The 16,226-nt window shown below is 45.3% G+C and overlaps 1 protein-coding gene across 1 annotated transcript in view; it reads left to right on the top strand.

The window, feature by feature from the left end:
• The window catches only part of kiaa1549lb (KIAA1549-like b), a 338,844-nt gene that overhangs the window by 182,922 nt on the left and 139,696 nt on the right, over positions 1–16,226 (top strand). The window contains exon 13 of the mRNA XM_077248220.1: positions 730–920. Within this exon, the coding sequence (XP_077104335.1) occupies positions 730–920 (191 nt within the window). The remainder of the gene's footprint in view (positions 1–729; positions 921–16,226) is intronic.

Here is a 16,226-nt window from a genome sequence, read left to right as displayed (position 1 = left end):
CAAAGAAGATATAAATAACAGCCTTTATAATATCAAAACAAATAATTGTTTTTTTGTAAGGCGACGTAAAATGGGGTTTAACACTTAAATTAATTTTTATTTATAGTTTTTTTTTTAAAGTCATCACTGAGTATTAGACTGTATACATTTTAATACTTAGTGGTGGCTTTTTTAATGGGGAGAACAAAGTTTAGTAGAAAAAGCATTTTACTCTTCATCTGTTGACAGATATCATAATATTGATCATCTATTTATTTTTAGAGTATCTTAGTATTCAGTGATAAGACTGTATTAATTGCACTTGAAACAATGAATAAATTCTCATTTTAATGTAGCAGTCATATTTCTGACAGCACATATACACTTTTCATGCCTGAAACATATAGTCAAAACATTTCTTCCAATTAATTGTCTAATTATTGTTACACCAAATTAACACCAAATTAAAAAAATAAAATAAAACACTCTTTTATCTGTATTAAATGGGTGATATTTTATGGAAACCCCAATATGCACTGTAAAAAGTGGTAGCCTGCTATTTTTATCATAAAGAGCTATATTTATACCTCTTTTTTTGTGTTGGTATTCAGATTCATTCAGTGATGTTAAATTATATATTTGACTAAAAAAGAAGTTCATTTTGATGTTACCAATTTTTTTTACAATGTGGTGTATAAGAATAACCTTCATGCCTGTAGTCAAATATGTGAATGTTTGCTTGTTGCTTAGCCTGTCCAGGGGTTTGACTATGCCAAGCAACACCTGGGTCAGCAGGGTGGTGATGAGGAGACCCTCCAGGTTACTCAGGAGACTATGGTTCTGCCCCATCCCATTCGAGATGGCCCTCTGTCTTTAGATAAGCCCGCACGCCAGGATGGATCAACTTCCAAGAAGAGCCTGACCAGTGAGATGAGGAAAAGGTATTTGTGAAGAAAGCTAACACTTATGGCATGCTAGAATTGCTCAATATTCACGTCACAGTCCTATCAGTGATGCTGTTGTTTGCTGTGATTTGGCACAGGTCCACACACCTACTTGTCATGGAAGACATAACTTAAAGTATACACTATACAGTGTACAAGAGATGGTGTGATAATTGTGACAGAGACTTGTTTGCTAATTGCTTTTTAAATCAAATCAGTGCCCAGGATGTCAGTATTATCTTAACACAGTTAATGAGGTCTAAAATGTTGTCATATTTTTAAGTTGACTATCTATTAATGAATTTCAGATGGTTGGATGAGCATACTGTAGCTAATAGTTAGTTTCATGAAGGAGTATGATAAATGGATCTTGCTTGAGGCAAAATGTTCTCAGAGAAACTGTTTGAGTTAATATGTGGATATGTTCTTGATGTTGAACATTTATCTCTGAAAAAATTAAGATATAATTCCTGAAGAAATGTATTTTTCATTTTCCAGCCCTGTTTCCGATAATTACAGTTTTTCTCAAGCGATTTGACACATTTCTCCAGACTCAAGTCACTGTTCTCAAAACAGTTAACACAGTGATCTGAACACTTTGTAATTGTCCTAAACAGGTTGTACATTTTCCTTCATTTCATGCAAATTACAAATCACATTTATCGTTTTCTCAAAATTCTCAAATGTTTTCACAGTAGTTCATACAGCCAACCAAAACTTTAATATATCAGGAAAAAACAATTGCAGCTCTTTTTAGAAAGAGATGAGGGGAAATAAATAGATGGTAAAGGAAGAGGAGAAAGAACAAGAAGAGTTGAGTATGTAGGAGAAGCAAGAAGCAAGAAGAGCTGAGGATGTAGGAAGAGGAGAAGAGGGAGGAGTATAGGGAGAGGAGATGGGTAGAGTGGAGGGCAATGGTATTGATGGAAAGAGCAAAAGAAGAAAATATAAGAAGGCATGGACAGAGGGGAAGGGGAGAGCAAGGTGTAAGAGGAGGGAGGTGATATAAAAGGATAAAGTACAGATGGGTTTCAAATGAAAAAATCAACTGCACTCACTCCCTCATTTTCCCACACCGGTTCATCATCATCCATGTCACCTGTGCTCACCTCGTTATTGTTCATTTCTGTCTGTATTTAGTTGCCTTCTGTTCAGTTAGTCCTTGTCAGTTCTTGGATATGTTACTTTGTGTTTGTTACATTGTGTGTGTACCCTCTGCCCGCCTGCCTGCCTGCCTGCCTGCCTGTACCTGTTTATGTTATTTTGTGTTAGTATAAGTTTAAATTAGTTTAAACTTCTTCTGCCCGCACCACACCCGTAAAACATATACTGTATGTCTCAAAATAAACTCGTTCCACCATAACACTGGCAAGAATTCTCATTCAGAAAAACATACGTCATTTATAACATACTGACCTAAAAAATTCTATCCTAGTGAAAAATTAATATACTAGAATATATTTGAAATACATTTATCTTATGCTAAGTACTGTATACTACAATACATTTACATATTACATACTTAATATAAAAACCCTGCAATTGTACTTTTGGTATTCTAAATTGGTACACTTCAAGTCTGCTAAATTGGAACTAATTAATGTACTTTAGTTATCCAGAAATAGTGCTGAGGTCCAATTAAAGATATATTTAAGTATATTTGATTGTGCTAAAGTGGAACTATTGCAAGTATACTTTTAGGTACACTTAAAATATATTGCATTTAAAGACTGATATTTGTCAGAAGAAACAAAGGATCCAACTGCAAAGGCAAGTTCTTGCTATAGTCTTTAATAAAGAATGAACTAAGGCAGTCTGTCGTGCAATGACACAGAATTGGAATAAACTCAAACTCAGTGTACGTTACAGTAGGTCAGCAGAAACGGAAGACTTGTGTCTTGTTGATAGTTTGCGGAGCAGGTAATTCATGTAGGGCAGTAACACAGTCCTTGTAAGAGGCCACAAAGCCGCAGAGAGTAGACTGGTAGAAGGTCACAAGCAGCAGGGTGACAGGCCAGAGAAAGCACACAAGACGAGCACAACTCCTCTAGACTAGACATGATAACACAAGGTAAATCTTCATGTAGAAAACATATAGCACAGGCATGACTCACGTACACACGTAATAATCCGACGAAGAACAAGGGGAACAAGGAGAAAGTAATGAGACTAAAGTGAGAACAGGTGTTACAGAGAAGCAGCAAGAACGCTAATTGCAATGATTAACAGGTGGGAAAATAGGCAGAGAGAAATATATACAGTATATATATGTAGCAGGGTGAGGTTAACTCGTGTTGGTGATTGGCCAGTGTCATGTAGGAACGTGGAACCTATCAGCAGTTGCTGTCAGGGTATACAATGAGGACGTGTCTGTCACCTGGGATGCGTTGTCATCCTTACTGCCCCTTTACGGAAGTTACGATTTAGGAATGGGAGAGTGTCTGGAGTGCCGTCTCTCCGCTCTGTTGCTGTGCATAGGCTGCCCCTGGCATTGAGGTCGGTTCATATGTTTTAAGTCAATTGGTTTTTGTTTACTATAAGTTTTTGTGTAGCTCGTCAACAAAAACACACTGCATGTTATGGTCCGTGACCAGGCATAGTACCGCGTTAGGAACACCACCTGGTATGTATGAGAGCCATTCGCGTGGTTTGTCTTTTTTTTATTGTTTCATTAGTAATTTTTTCTGTTTCATGCTTGACAGATTGAGTGACAGGATCAATGGTCTCACCTCTATTATGGGACGAGATGCGCCTCTGTTGATCTAACGCACTGCTGTCTTGCCTGGGCTTATTTGCGTCTTTTTGGTTGGAGCGAACTTGAACTCTCATAGCAGCGAGCCGGGGCGATTGCTCGCTGAGGCGTGAGCATTAATGTGGAAGCTTGTCCTCTCGCTGGTTTGCTCTGTTCTTTGAGTGTACGGCCGATCGTGGCCTGTTTGTTTCATTTTTGATTTGTTTCTTATTTTGCTCCGAATTTTAATTTATAGTTTTTTTTGTTATTTGTCTTGTGTTTAATTCTGCGTATTTGTAATATCATTTATTTTTCTTGTGTTTAGGCTTAGGTTTGGTTGAGTTACAAAACGAGACTGAAATGAATATATTGTTTTGTTTATTATTTCATTTTATTTTGTTTGTGAACTGAAAACTTATTTTTGGCGCTGGCTTTTGCCAGTTAATCAATGTTTATTGTTTGAGACTTTTTTTTTTCTTTTTCATAAACAGCGTGCCGAAGAAAGTTTATATAGAGGAGGGGTTTAGCCGCTGTTTAATGGGGTTCACATTGAGTGCTGTGCATTGAGTTACCTGACTTCACCAGAGTGGGTGTGTGTAGATCTTAAGTGTGTGGTGTGAATTGAGGGTCACAGCCGGCCATCTCCTTCCAATTAAACTTTCTTGTGTATTTGTTTTTTTTTGTATTTATTTCTTTATTTTGAGGTTTTGTAAAGTATTGTTTGCTCTCTTCTTTCTTTTTGACCTGTGAATATTGAGCCCTTATGTTAATCTATTTTTATGATTTTAACTTTTGTATTTGAATAAAGCTGCTTCATATTTGGTACTCCCTGGCCTATGCCTCTCTGCTCACACTTTTCTTTTGGTTACGAACCTGTGTGCCCCCTGTCTTGGGGCTGAGCTCCCGGTTTATACCGGGTGGCGTAGTCAACAATTATTTAATTGTTTCATACATTTCCCTCCAGTAAACTGATGCCACTGGCCACATTTGGCGTAGTGTCGGAAGGGTTTCCATTTTTGGGTGAGCTGGTATTTTGAGAAGCGGGTCTGGGAGTACTTTTGAGGCAGTATTTATTTTTCTTTCTTTTGTTGGTATTGTATGTGTGAAAAAAAAGTCTCTTTTATTTATTTTTTTCCTTTTCCCTAAAGGCAAGGCAGCAGTGTATGTGTTACGGAACACAGGAGAAAGATGCAATAGCAAAACGCTTTATTAGAGGTAAGTAATAAATGATCAGAGTCACAACACAGGGAAATCACACAGCTGAAGAGGAACAGTGGATCGGGCGGAATCCAGCGCATATGTAGAGTGACGCAGGGACCTCGGTGAACAACCAGTGAAGTGCTCCCAGTCCAGTGCAGGTGATCTGTGAGTGAAGTGGAATACGACAATGATACAAGAGACAATGAATTCATACACCGTGACAGTACCCCCTCCTCTAAGAACGCCTCCTGGCGTTCCCAGACGGCCTTACCTGTCGATTGTAATAATCGATAAGGGAGTGATCCAGAATGTCTCTAGCAGGAACCCAACTTCTCTCCTCTGGACCGTAACCCTCCCAGTCCACCAGATACTGAAATCCGCGTCCCCTCCGTCTCGAGTCCAGAATACGGTTAACCGAATAAGTTGGTTCCCCATCTACGAGACGCGGCGGGGGACAAACCGGGACTGGCGGATTAATGCGTGCATGAAACACAGGTTTAATTTTAGACACATGGAAGGCGGGATGAATTCTCCTGTACGCAGGAGGAAGTTTGAGTCGGACTGCCACCGGACTAATGATCTTGGTGACAGGAAACGGGCCGATAAATTTGGGAGCAAGTTTATTAGATACGGATCGGAGAGGAATATTCTTAGTAGAAAGCCACACTTTTTGACATACGACGTATACGGGAGGCTTCGACCGGTGGCGATCGGCCTTAGTCTTAGTGTGCGCACCCACTTGGAGAAGAGTCTCACGGGCTCTCATCCAAGTGTGGTGGCACCTCTGGACGAAGGCGTGGGCGGAGGGGACCGCGACCTCGGATTCCGTACTGGCAAAAACTGGTGGCTGGTAACCTAAAATACATTCAAACGGAGTGAGGCCCGTGGATGACACTGGTAACGAATTGTGGGCGTACTCCACCATAGACAATTGTTGACACCAGGAGGAAGGATTCTTGGAAACCAAACATCGCAACACTCTCTCCAAATCTTGGTTGGCTCTCTCCGTTTGACCATTGCTTTGGGGATGGAACCCCGAAGAAAGACTGACAGTCGCTCCCAGTAACTTACAAAATTCTTGCCAAAATTTGGACACAAATTGGGGACCCCTATCGGAAACCACGTCTATCGGAAGGCCATGTAAGCGAAAGACGTGATCAACGACGGTTACCGCTGTCTCCTTGGCAGAGGGTAATTTGGGCAAGGGAATAAAATGAGCCGCCTTCGAGAACCGGTCCACGACAGTCAAAACGACCGTCTTGCCCTGGGAGGGCGGGAGGGCGGTAATAAAATCTAGAGCGATGTGGGACCAGGGTCTCGAAGGGACAGACAGCGGTTGGAGTAACCCATCTGGGGGTCGAATTGGAGGATTTACCAATGGCACAAACAGAGCAAGCCAAAACAAAACTGCGGATGTCACGAGCCATAAGTGGCCACCAGAATCGTTGCCTGACCAAATAACTGGTGCGATTAACTCCTGGATGACAAGCCACGCTGGAACAATGCCCCCACTGAATAACGTTGGACCGACACTCCTCTGGCACAAACAACCGATTCGGTGGGCAATCAGGCGGAGGCGTTACCCCTTCTAAGGCCTTCATGACCTTCGACTCGACCTCCCATCTGAGAGTGGAGACCACTAATGTCTCGGGTAAAATACACTCGGGAGTAGACGGGCGTTCGGATTGGTCAAAAATACGAGATAAAGAATCGGGTTTGATGTTTTTGGAACCCGGGCGGCACGAGAGAGAAAAGTCAAAACGTCGAAAAAAGTCAAAAAAGTGCCCACCGAGCCTGCCTAGAGTTGAGTCTTTTGGCGGTTCTGATATATTCCAGATTCTTATGATCAGTCCATACGATAAAAGGTATCCCTGAGCCTTCTAACCAGTGACGCCATTCTTCCAGCGCTAACTTGACTGCCAACAACTCTCTGTTACCAATGTCATAATTACGCTCGGCAGGAGATAAACGATGGGATAAAAACGCGCAGGGGTGCATCCTGTCGTCTGTGGAAGAACGTTGGGAAAGAACTGCTCCTACCCCCACCTCTGACGCGTCGACCTCCACCACGAACTGACGTGAAGGATCAGGGGTAACGAGGATGGGAGCCGAAACGAAGCGGCTCTTAAGTTTGGCGAACACAGCCTCGGCTGTATCGGACCACCTGAACGACGTTCTGGGGGAGGTCAAGGCAGTCAGAGGCGCGGCTAGTTGGCTGAAGTTGCGAATAAAACACCGATAGAAATTGGCAAAACCCAGAAACCTCTGCAGGGCCTTACGGGAATCTGGACTAGGCCAATCAATCACAGCCTTAACCTTGTCAGGATCCATACGCATTCCCTCAGACGAGACGATGAACCCTAGGAAAGGAACAGACTGTGCATGAAAAATGCATTTCTCCGCCTTGACAAAAAGCCCATTCTCTAGTAACCTCTGAAGCACTCGTCTGACGTGCTGAACGTGTTCCTGGAGAGAAGATGAAAAAATCAATATGTCATCCAGGTAAACATATATGAATTGGTCGACCATATCTCTCAGCACGTCATTGACGAGTGCTTGGAAGACCGCTGGGGAGTTGGACAGCCCGAACGGCATAACCAAATATTCAAAGTGCCCCCTAGGGGTATTAAACGCGATCTTCCATTCATCACCCTTCCTTATGCGGACCAAATGATAAGCGTTACGTAAATCCAATTTTGTGAAGATGGATGCTCCCTGCAACGGCAAAGGATAAGTATTCTTTACCGTGATGTTGTTCAGCCCTCGGTAATCAATACACGGTCGCAGAGACCCATCCTTCTTCCCCACAAAAAAGAACCCCGCCCCCACTGGAGATGAAGAAGGGCGAATGAATCTGGATGCTAGAGAATCAGAAATATATTTCTCCATAGCCTCCCTCTCTGGAACAGAAAGCGAATATAATTTGCCCTTAGGCGGAGACTTACCAGGCTCTAAGTCTATAGCACAGTCATAGGGACGATGAGGAGAAAGAGAAGCAGCTCGAGACTTACTGAACACTTCTCTCAGGTCCTGGTACTCCTCGGGCACGATAGACAAATTCACTGCCTCCTCCTGGAACACAGAAACAGGTACAGACGAACACGCAGATACGAGACAAGACTCATGACACTTATTACTCCATGAAGACACTGAATTGTGGCCCCAATCGACTCTGGGATTGTGCAAAGTGAGCCACGGATGACCAAGTACAACTGGTGCGAGTGGTGAGTCCATGAGGAGGAATTTTATAGTCTCAATGTGATTGCCGGATGTGATGAGAGTGATGGATTCAGTACTGTGAGAAATGTCGGGGAGGAGTTGGCCGTTGAGGGCATTAACGGATATCTGGTGTTCAAGTGGAGAAATGGGAATAGAACGTTTTTTAGCCAGTCCAAAATCCATAAAATTACCTTCCGCCCCAGAATCCAGTAATGCCTTGGTGTCGTGTGTGCAGGTTGCCCACCTTAGTCTTACCGGGAGGAGGGTAGATGATGATGGTGATGAGGTCTTCTCGGCGGAGATCCCACCCGATAGTAGCCTCAAAGTTACAACCGGGCTTGATCTTTTACTGGGCAGGCATGAATGAAATGGCCCGCCTTCCCACAGTATAGGCATAGTCCCTGGGATCTCCGCCTCCCGCCCTCCTCCCGGGAAAGCCGAGCTCTACCCACCTGCATGGGCTCGGGATCGGGGATGGGGCTGACCGTGTCCCTGCTGCCGACCCGGGAATCCTCCGTGCTGAGATACTGATGGCTCTGCTGAAATCGACCCATCCTGCTCAGCCGAGCATCGACTCTTAATGCTAACTCAATGAGTCCATTCAGATTCTGAGGCAGATCCAACATATAAATTTCTCTCTGGACACGGTCAGCCAACCCATGCAGGAAACGGTCCCACTGCGCCTCCTCGTTCCAACGGCACTCTGCGGCCAGGGTGCGGAACTGGATGGAATATTCCGACACCGAGCCATTACCCTGGCGGAGATCGGCGAGTTGTTTGGCCGCCTCCCTACCCGCCACCGCACGATCGAAGACCCTTTTCATCTCTTCGGAGAGTGCCAGGAACGAGGCGCAGCATGGGTCTTGATTCTCCCACACCACCGTTCCCCAGAGAGCCGCTTTGCCAGACAGTAACGCCAGAACAAATGCCACTTTACTTCGTTCCAGGGAAAACGTCAGTGGCTGCAATGAGAAATGCATAGAGCATCGGGTCAAGAAAGCTCTGCAGAATTCGGGTTCACCTGAATATCCTTCAGGGATGGGTAGGCGTGGCTCCCGCTGCTGGTGCGGCTCTGGTGGTACGGGTTGAACTGGAGGTGTGGGTGGCGCAGTGGGAGTTCTCAGCTGTTGAAATTGTCGGGTGAGCTCGGACACCTGCGTCACAAGCGCCTGGACCGCCCGACCTGTGTTGCTGATGCTTTCATCCTGCTGGTCCAAACGCGAAATGCTCCGATTGGCAAACTCATCCCAGTCTCTTGCGCCTGCTGCATCCATGAAAGGTCAGATCGTTCTGTTACGTAACACAGGAGAAAGATGCAATAGCAAAATGCTTTATTAGAGGTAAGTAATAAATGATCAGAGTCACAACACAGGGAAATCACACAGCTGAAGAGGAACAGTGGATCGGGCGGAATCCAGCGCAGATGTAGAGTGACGCAGGGACCTCGGTGAACAACCAGTCAAGTGCTCCCAGTCCAGTGCAGGTGATCTGTGAGTGAAGTGGAATCAGTGGAGGTGCAAGGAACTCGAAGAAGAATTGAAGACGAAACAGGGAATCCACAGGAGGCCAACAATACTCGGGACACAGGAACACACCGGGGGAACAAAGATCTGACAACATGAGACACCAGTTACTGAACATATAAAGGGTAAAACAGATTGAAGCCAGCTGGCGCTGCTGATCATCGCTGATCAGTGACCGCGCCCACAATTAACGCACACACACACAACAGCACGCAAGACGAGAGAGAGACAATGAATTCATACACCGTGACAGTATGTTATTGGTGAGTAAATCTCCTCGTTGTTGACTTCCCCCGTCGCAAGTGGTAAATAGTGTGTGTAGCGATGGAAGGAGAGTTGCAAGAATTAAGGGAGTTGGTAGCACAGCTAAAGGCTGATAATGAAAAATTGCGCCAAGAACGTGTATCTGCTCCATTGTTGCCAAATAACGCTCTTCCTGGTGTTGCAGAGGCCCCCGCCACCGTGTCCCAACCCATGAGTGCTGGTGCCACCTCGGCTGAGAGGTTTGTGTTTGTACCTCGTGATCGCCGATGCACAAAATTTAATGGCAGGACTGGCATCAGCATTGACGAATGCGTTGAGGAAGTACAGGCGTGTATGCAGGTGTGCTATCTTTCTATTGCTGATCGAGCGTTTTTTGTTTTTGACCATTTGGAGGGGGAAGCACGGGAGGAGATTAGGCATCGACCTAGTGTTGAACGGGGGGATTGCGCTAAAATTATTTCAGCATTGAGGGAATTATATGGCTGTTCTCAGTCATATGTGGCTCTGCAGGAGGCATTTTATTCTCGTAAACAACGTGAGGGGGAGACCCTTTTAGAGTTTTCAGTGGCTCTAATGAGCCTTTGGAAATCTGTTGAAGAAAAATCCCCTTATGAAATGCCAAATTCAGAAACCCTTGTGCGTGATCAATTTGTCGAACATGTGATAGATAGCTCTTTACGTCGTGAGTTGAAACAATTAGTACGTCGCTTGCCCTCCTTCAGTTTGCTGGAGGTCCGTAGTGAGGCTCTTAGATGGGAGAGGGAGGGGTTGCCGGGGGGGGATCGCCGTCGAAGCCAGTCGGTTCCTTTGGTTCCCGTCATGCAGTATGGGGTACAGGGGGGATCATTGTTAGACGCCCGCGGTACCTCAACGTTTGAGCTAAGTGAGTTAAGGGATCTGTTGAAATCGCAGCAAGCCCAATTAGATCAGCTCTCTAAAAGTGTGACTCGGCTTCAGACGGTGGCTGAGTGTAGTCAAGCCACTCGTGCACGTAGTCAATCTCCTCACTTGCGGAATTATTCTTCTCGTGGCAATACCATAGTTTGTCGAAGGTGTCAGCGACCTGGCCATTTTGCCAGGGAGTGTGACGGGGATCGTGTTCTCTCTCACCCTACATCTTCTCGTATGGTCCCTCCTTTGGCTGGAGGTGGGCAGCCTTTTGCACAGCAGTTGTCGGAAAACTAGCACCCGCCGGGCTGCAGAGTCACAGCTTGGTTGGGGTAGATGGCGACTCAAATATTCTTCAGGGTTCTCGTTCAGTATGTTTTTTGATGTCATCGTGCCCCCATTTGGTAATTTGCATTGGTGGGGTTCAGGTGCCCTGCCTTATAGACACTGGCTCCATGGTTTCTACAATAACCGAGAGTTGTTTCTTACAAAATTTCGAACCATGGGGTCAGGATCGTCTTCGATCATGCCAATGGTTACAACTTCGTGCTGCCAACGGGTTGGACATCCCCTACATTGGATATATGGAGTTGGATGTCGAACTCTGTGGCAGGTTAGTGCCGAAATGCGGGGTGCTGGTTGTCCGAGATCCTCCTGGGGGCTTGTGTTCCCAGGCACCAGGAGTTCTGGGAATGAATATTCTCAGCCGATGCTACCGGGAGCTCTTTGGACAGCATGGCTCTTCTCTTTTTGAATCTCCCTCGTTAGTTCAGGTGCCCAGTATTGTAACCAAGGCATTTCAACATTGTCATAAGGTATGCTCCCAACCTCATTCTACTTGTGCAGGGTCAGTTAGGGTACGCGGTCGTAGGGTACAACACATCCCAGGTGGCATGTTACAACTAGTTACAGCAACTTGTTCAAAGCAGTTCTTGCATGACACTGTGCTTTTTGAGCCCCCTGAATCTGGCCTGCCAGCTGGGTTGTTGGCTTCGCCATCGTTGGTGCAGGTAAATCAAGGTATTGTTTCGGTGCCAGTGATGAATGTGGGAACCACTGACATTGTGCTTTACCCACGTACCCATTTAAGCACTCTAACTAGTGTTTATGTTGTCAGTTTACCATCAGGGGTCACGGAGGTTAAAACTATCGCGGCCACCGAACAGATAAACTGATTCGTCTGTGTTGTCACTTGATGATCAAGAACGTGTTCGGGCTCTGCTCTGGTAGTACCAGTCGGTGTTTTCTGCACATGAAGGGGATTTGGGGTGTTCTACCCTGTTGTCTCATGAGATTCCACTGTTGGATGATACCCCAGTTCGGCAGCGGTACCGGCGAATACCCCCGTCAGAGTATGAAGTCGTGAAGGCCCATATTAACATGTTGTTGGAGGCTAAAGTGATACGTGAGAGTTGTAGCCCTTATGCATCCCCTATAGTTCTCGTCAAGAAAAAGGACGGTAGTCTGCGCATGTGCGTAGACTACCGTCAGTTGAACGCTAAAACTAGAAAGGATTGCGTTTCCTCTCCCTCGCATTGAGGAGTCACTAGATTCACTTAAGAACTTATCTGAAGCAGCAGAAAGGAGCAGCAACTGGCTGTGGTTGAGACGGAAAGATTCTAGCTGGCTGTGTACAGGCCGCCATGCTACGGTTTCGTAGAATTCTTGAAAACTTGAAAGGTCTGTTGGTTTATTTGTATAGGTTGTATAGTATTTACAGTCATTACGTTCCTGTGTATATTGCGTGAATGACGGGTGGTTGGGCAGATATTGTGTTTTGCGGTAGGTGGTATGCCATACGGAACCGTTGCCACTGAAACTGCATATTAACGCACCAGTGGGGCTCGACAGCCTTAGTCAAACGGGTTGGCGCGTATGGTTGGGTTGCGGAGAGATTGTGAGATTGTGGTTAGGTCTCAGCAGCAACTGTTGGTTTATTTGTATAGGTTGTATAGTATTTACAGTCATTACGTTCCTGTATATATTGCGTGAATGACGGGTGGTTGGGCAGATATTGTGTTTTGTGGTAGGTGGTATGCCATACGGAACCGTTGCCACTGAAACTGCATATTAACGCACCAGTGGGGCTCGACAGCCTTAGTCAAACGGGTTGGCGCGTATGGTTGGGTTGCGGTGAGATTGTGGTTAGGTCTCAGCAGCAACTGTTGGTTTATTTGTATAGGTTGTATAGTATTCACAGTCATTACGTTCCTGTGTATATTGCTTGGATGACGGGTGGTTGGGCAGATATTGTGTTTTGTGGTAGGTGGTATGCAATACGGAACCGTTGCCACTGAAACTGCATATTAACGCACCAGTGGGGCTCGACAGCCTTAGTCAAAAGGGTTGGCGCGTATGGTTGGGTTGCGGAGAGATTGTGAGATTGTGGTTAGGTCTCAGCAGCAAGAGGGAAGTAGAGGTCAGTAAGCTGGGCTGAGTTGAGTGGGGGACGGAGGGGGTGACTCTGGGACGCCAGAGTCACTGTCGAGCCCTCTTGAGGTGTCGTGGGCTAGTCGACATAACACTGAGGACGGAAGGTGCCCACTTGAAGACCCTAGAGATGTTCCCTACTCTGCTTAATCCAGAGGGTTGTTATGGGGGGACCGCACTGTGGTTGCAGCTGTTGTTTGTGCTGACGCGCAATACACTGTATTAACACCAGACAGAAAATTCACGTCACCAGATGGAAAGAATGGATGGAGAAGCATAGGTTACTGTAAAGCTACGTCTTAGTTGGTGATTATCTTGGCGAAAGCCGAGTACAAATCAGCATGAAGTTTTAACATCTACTCTCGTGTAATGGAAATCATGAAGATCTGGATACGTCCAGTGACTGCGGTGAATAGTGCTGCTGGCAACAAGGGAAAGACCTTGTGACAGCCTGGAGAGACAGCTGACAGGAGGAAAGAGACCCCAATGGGGCTGGTAAGGGTTAGCTACCCTTGTCGGCAGTATCCAGCTCTGTGTTTACAGGATGCTGGAGACACCCGCCCAAGGCTTCTGAAAAATTAAAGAGGAAAATACCCCTAGAGTCTGCGAGAGCAGGGTCGGAAGATGACTCAATGGTGGACAACATGGTTAACGACTTTGGAATGGAAACGGATATGAGTATAGAGAGTACTTCACAAAAGACTAGTTCAGGTTCTGCAGTTAGCAAAGCCATTGAACTCCAAGCTTGTGTCTGTGGCTGGAGCAAGGCGACAACGGTCAGGGGTTTGAAGATTCATCAAGGGAAAATGAAATGCTTGAGGGAGAAGGGACAAGGGCCTCGCATTGATCAGTACTTCTTACGAAGTCAGTCAAGTCATTCGAATGAAATCCAGCGACAGGAAGCAAACCACAGTTCGCAGGATATCAGCACCCCTGTCATAGAGGAGAGGAGGGTTTGCACAGTTAGTGATGAACACATTGATACTTGTGAACCCGGTCAGACTAACCAGCATAAGAGAGAAAAGAACCTCAACGGGCATAGGCCTGGAGTTAGATGGCCAAGAGCTTGTGAGAAAACTGCATGGGACACGGTAAACACAGATCTATGCTTTGCATTAGAAAGATTAACTGGTACAGTTGAAAAGAAGCTGGATAAATTTGGGGACATCATTTACGCATATGGAAGTGAGAGGTTTGGTGTGGAAAAAAGGAAGGAAAAAGTACAAACTACTCCTGGATTGTCTAGACGGCAGCAGAAAATTGAAGGTTTAGTTAGAGAAAGGAGACAGCTGAGGAAGCAATGGAAAAGAGCGGAACAAAGTCAGAAGGAGGGACTCAATCTCTTACAAAGGGCCATAAAAGATAAGCTTGCAACATTACGCAGAGCTGAGCGCCTACGGAAACGCTACAAAAAGAAGGAGCGTGCGAGGGCTAATTTCTATAAAGATCCATTCAAATTCGCAAAGAAGTTATTCACCAGTGAGAAGAATGGCACTTTAAAAGCATCTAGGGTTGAGCTAGAGAGATATTTGGAGGAAACACATACAGATGCAAAAAGGCATAAGCCTATGTCTATTCCGTCAGACATCCCACCTGTCAATCCTCCAGAATACCAAATGGAGGTCTGTGCACCTAAGTGGAAAGAGATAGAGCAGGTTGTGAGAAAGGCAAGGGCTTCATCATCTCCAGGGCCTAATGGAGTTCCGTACAGAGTGTACAAGAGTGCTTCAGGAGTTCTACGAATTCTGTGGAAATTGATAAAAGTGGCTTGGGAAAAGCAGGTTGTACCTAGAGCATGGCGCAGAGCAGGGGGAGTCTTTATACCCAAAGAAAAAGATGCTACAAGCATCAGTCAGTTTCGCCCTATTTCACTATTAAACGTCGAAGGAAAGATTTTCTTCAGCATTATTGCTCAGAGATTGTCAACCTACCTATTAAAGAATGGCTTCATTGACACTTCAGTTCAAAAAGCGGGCATTCCAGGATTCTCAGGATGCTTAGAACACATCAGTGTTATCTGGCAACGAATTCAATCAGCTAAAAAGGAGAGGAAGGAGCTCCATGTGACATTCCTGGATTTGGCTAATGCATATGGTTCAGTGCCACATGAGCTTCTTTGGGCATCATTTGATTTTTTCAGGGTACCGATGTCGATAACAAATTTAGTGAAAGCCTATTTTGGAGATTTGCAATTTAGTTTCTCAACTCCAGAATTCAGCACTACATGACAATGCTTAGAGGTTGGAATAATGGCAGGATGCACCATTTCTCCACTGGCTTTTACCATGGCAATGGAAGTAATCATTAGGGCATCAAAATGGGTAGTAGGAGGAGAGCGCTTGGCTTCTGGGAAGCGACTACCACCAATCAGAGCATACATGGATGACATGACAACCATGACTACAACGGTAGCCTGCACTAATCGGTTATTGGGGAAGTTAACAGATAATATTGAATGGGCACGAATGCAATTTAAGCCCTCTAAATCAAGGAGCATCTCCATAATTAAAGGCAAGGTAGTAGATAAAACATTCTTCATTAATGGTGAGGCAATACCAACAGTTTCTCAGAAGCCAGTGAAGAGTCTAGGGAGATGGTACGATGGGGATCTAAAGGACACAGTTCGAGTGGGAGAAGTTAGACGACAAGCAGTGGAAGGGTTGAAGAGCATAAACAGCTGTGCTCTACCAGGCAAACTGAAACTCTGGTGCTTTCAGTTTGGTCTACTGCCAAGGTTGCTGTGGCCACTGACTGTGTATGAGGTTTCTTTGACAACAGTGGATAAGCTGGAAGTGTTAATAAGTTCATACATCAGGAAATGGTTGGGAGTTCCACGCTGCCTCAGCAGAGTGGGACTTTATAGTAAAGGAGTATTGCAGCTGCCAGTCTCTGCTTTAACCGAGGAGTTTAAGTGTGCCAAGGTCAGACTGGAAATGACTTTAGCAGAGTCACGCGACAAATGTGTAAGGGAGACAGCCCCTGTGGTAAAAACTGGTAGAAAGTGGTCAGCAAAGAAATCTGTAGTAGAGGCAAAGGCTGACCTTCAAA

The sequence above is a fragment of the Siphateles boraxobius genome, unplaced genomic scaffold (genome assembly GCF_051911475.1).
Source record: "Siphateles boraxobius isolate OS27281-9 unplaced genomic scaffold, OSU_SipBor_1 30, whole genome shotgun sequence".
Classification (NCBI taxonomy): Eukaryota; Metazoa; Chordata; class Actinopteri; order Cypriniformes; family Leuciscidae; genus Siphateles; species Siphateles boraxobius.
The sequence above is the reverse complement of the archived record's forward strand: the minus strand, read 5'-3'. Positions and strand labels throughout refer to the sequence as shown.